Source organism: Nematolebias whitei, chromosome 7 (assembly GCF_014905685.2).
Source record: "Nematolebias whitei isolate Nwh7 chromosome 7, NemWhi1, whole genome shotgun sequence".
NCBI classification, from domain to species: Eukaryota; Metazoa; Chordata; class Actinopteri; order Cyprinodontiformes; family Rivulidae; genus Nematolebias; species Nematolebias whitei.
In genome coordinates this window covers 5,452,867-5,456,550 of record NC_056504.1, presented here as the reverse complement: position 1 = coordinate 5,456,550, position 3,684 = coordinate 5,452,867, and the positions used below count along the sequence as shown (strand labels likewise).

Below are 3,684 nucleotides of genomic sequence, written 5' to 3'. Positions count from 1 at the left end.
TAACATTACGTGAATAAAGTTCTAGTATTATGAGAATTAAGTTGCACGAGACTTTTTGCAGCTCTCGTGTTTTGTTTTTTTCCCCACGAGTCGGATCCATGACGCGACCTGTCAACCAATCCAGTAGGCGTGTGGTAAAATGAAGAATGTTGAACACTTGTATGATAAACTGAAGCCGTATGGCATTGCAATTAACGGCTGTATTGACGGATTTAGTTGTGACATAATGTGGACGGAGGCGTATTTCAGTGACCCAAAAGTGATCGCAGACTAAGTCATAAAACAGTGACTGGCATTGAAAGACACAGCACTCACAATGCAACCCTTGATTTGTCAATCATTTAGCTTCAGATTGGTCATTTGCTGACACGCCTACTGGATTGATTGACAGGTCGATCCGATTCGTGGAAAATAAACAAACAGTCAAAAAAAAACACGAGAGCTGCAAAAAGTCTCGTACGACTTTATTCTCGTAATATTAAGACTTTATTTGACATACCAGGACTTTATTCTCGTAATTTTATGGCTTTTAATTGTTTTTTCTCTGAGCGTGGCCCTAAAGCTCCGTCGTAGTAAACGGTGTCCTACAGGCCACGTGCCAAACAGGAAGTTTGATAAACTCAAGAGACGCATCCCGCCATTAGATTGAGAAAATGTTGCATAAAAACAAAACAAAGGAGTGTTTGCTTCAGTTAAATTGACATAGACTTGATGCAGAATAAAATGTAACACAGAACTGAATCTGCTGACGTGAAAGTAGAAAATAAACCATATGTGAAAACACCAACTTCAGTCTTCTCAGCTGGATGAGTGTTACTGAGGGAAAATCAAGATTCTGCATGCTTTTTTGAACCAACCAATTTGTTTGAGGTTTAGAACGTTTTGTCTTTATTTTTCCTGTTGCGGCAGTTAAAACAAAATGCAGTTAAATAAAACAAGCACCTGTTCTGGGAGCAGTATCAGCTGTAATAACTGTTCTGAACCGTCAGCGTACAAATAAATGCATGTACAGCTACAACAAACTGTGATTTGACGTCTGTAACAGTGACAGATAAAAAGGACACGTCAGCATGACCATCAGTCTCCTTGTGACTGCATCTGTTTGCAGAAGGACTCAAACTGCTGCTGCTCCAGCTCCGTCATCACTTTGTTCAGAGCATATATCTGTTAAAAGAGGCCAAACAGACATTGGTCACAGAGTCAGAAACAACATGAATAAACTTTGTTCGGCTTGGTTACCTCAGCCCTCTGTTTCTGCTTCAGCTCCTGCTGAGCGGACTTGTGCTTGGCTCGGTCTCCTCTGGTTGGGGTGGAGTTCAGCTTGGGTTTGTCCTTACGGCAGGTGGGCTCCATCCTGACACTCACTGGGCCTGAGACATTTAAGATAAAAAGCATCATGTTTGGATAGACACAACACACACTCGCAGATCTGCTGCTTTTTTCTTTCAGCTGCTTCCTTCTTCAGGAGTCACCACAGCGAGCAAACTCGCATGAAAGATTTGGCTATTTGTTTTACGCTGGATACCTATCCTATCTCAGACAGAGGCTGGTCCACCCTAAGGACAAACAGAGTGGTGTAGTGTATGCGGTCCAGTGCAGCGAGGACTGTCCAGACCTCTACATTGGAGAAACTAAACAGCCTCTTCACAGACGCATGGCTCAACACAGGAGAGCCAGCTCCTCTGGACAAGATTCAGCTGTTCACCTCCACCTCACAGATAAGGGACACTCTTTTGAGGACCAAAATGTGCACATTTTGGACCGAGAACACAGATGGTTTGAGAGGGGGGTGAAGGAGGCAATTTATGTAAAAAGAGAAAATCCGTCTCTTAACAGAGGAGGAGGCCTCAGATTTCCACTTTCAAAAACATATAATGCAACTTTAAGACTGATTCCCAGCCGGTTTTCACACCTGATGGGAACAGAGGGGCCTCGACTGTGAAACAAAGACCTTAATAAATCCCTACTGTTAAGGTGTGAATTGTCAATCTGCATATGTGTGTGTGTCTTATCTCTCTCAGCCTTATAACCTGAATCTCTCACTCTCTGCTCTTTGAATTGAGAAAGCTCCTCGGATGATGAGAGAAACGTCTTCTGTTACAAATAAAGTCCAGTTGTTTTTGTATTGAACATTTTTTTGAATTTACAGAGAAAGGAACAGCTTGGCTGGCAGGACCTCAAAAATACCTTTATCTGATTTGGAATGTAAAGGTTTTTTTTTGACAAGCAAAATTTAAGACTCAAACATATTAGTATGAACTAGAGCCCGTCCGACATGTCTGTAGAGCCGATATAGGCGTTTGGAGTTATACTGGTATTGATGATAATTGTCCCATTATGCTTTGATATAAACACTTCTAATTTTCACCTCTAAAATTCTGGAACCAGCCGTAATTGTACAATGTATCCAGCAGAGGGCACATGAAGACTACTTTAAGTCATGGCTGTTCACTTAAGAATAAAAATATTAATGTGTTATGTGTTGTCATCATTGTATGTTCCCATACAATGGCAAAATTGACTCTTTGCATTTGACCCATCCACCCGCAGGTGGAGCAAAGGGCAGCTATTGAAGGCGCCCGGGGAGCAATTGGGGACAGAGTGTGCTGCTCAGAGACACCACGAGATGCGCAATGACTGGGGATCAAACCTGGACTTTCGAGTCCCGAGTCGGCTGCCCTGCCTAAGTTTCATGTTCAGCACAGCCAAAGCAGGGAACTATATTGTGTCGAGTATTTTACTGAACAGAGCATGGTAAGTTTATTTAACTGATCAGTAAAATAAATAAACTAAAATCAATTGTCTTCAATCCTCCAACCCGCTTGTCATTAGCTACATGCCTTTAAAGTTAGCCAGCCATCACTCTTTTTTATCTAATGATAAATTAATATTTTAATATATTTTTTATGCTAGCTGGATTTTCAAGTTTTTAGTCACCTCTTTTATGTCCTACTTTGCTTTGACTATGACCTGTGGAACCTTGAGCACGATTATCTGAGAATGGTTTATTTGAGGTACTCTTACTTTTTACATCGATATATGCTTATACATTGTACCACTGCAAACCAAATCTCCCCTTGGGTATAAATAAAGTACCCTAACCTCTTTTGCCCCTTTTCGATAGCGACGGCTCAGAACAGTTAGACTTGACTCAACTCATCTTACCAGCTGGTGGCAGTAATGCTTCATTAAGCTATTTACTAGCCACAACTAAAGTATTAGAAGAAGACTGAAAAAATACACAACAAAAATGGAGGATCTCATAGCTTTGTTGAACATTCTGCTCAGTCTGTGGCTTTTTGTAAAACGTCAAAGAGAAGAGAACTAGGGCTGCAAATAACGATTATTCCAATAATCGATTCATCGGCCGATATTTTTTCAATTAATCGATGAATAGCAAAAACAAACAAACAATGTTTTAATTTCCACCCCTTTATTCCAAAATTGAACATTTGACTGACATAGAAATTCGCACAAAAAACAGGTTGCTATTTTACTATTCTGTTAGTAAAATATTGAATAATAAAAAATAAAAGTCAAATAGCTTAAAAAATAAATGTACACAAAAATATAAACAAATGTATATTTATACCTGCACAGTATGTAGCTACTTTGTAAAATGTGTCCTTGAGGGAAGAGTGTAACCTGGATTAAAAGTGTGGATTATTGTAACCTGGATTAAAA

At 40.0% G+C, this 3,684-nt stretch overlaps 1 protein-coding gene across 1 annotated transcript in view; it reads right to left on the bottom strand.

Annotated features, from left to right (window-relative positions):
• Positions 1 to 843: 843 nt before the first annotated feature.
• Positions 844 to 3,684, bottom strand: part of LOC119412190 (small vasohibin binding protein) — a 4,503-nt gene continuing 1,662 nt past the window's right edge. Inside the window, exons 2-3 of the mRNA XM_037679168.1 lie at positions 1,240 to 1,370; positions 844 to 1,164 (exon numbers count right to left, since the gene is read on the bottom strand). Coding sequence (XP_037535096.1) covers positions 1,078 to 1,164; positions 1,240 to 1,353 — 201 coding nt within the window. The 5' untranslated portion in view covers positions 1,354 to 1,370 and the 3' untranslated portion in view covers positions 844 to 1,077. The remainder of the gene's footprint in view (positions 1,165 to 1,239; positions 1,371 to 3,684) is intronic.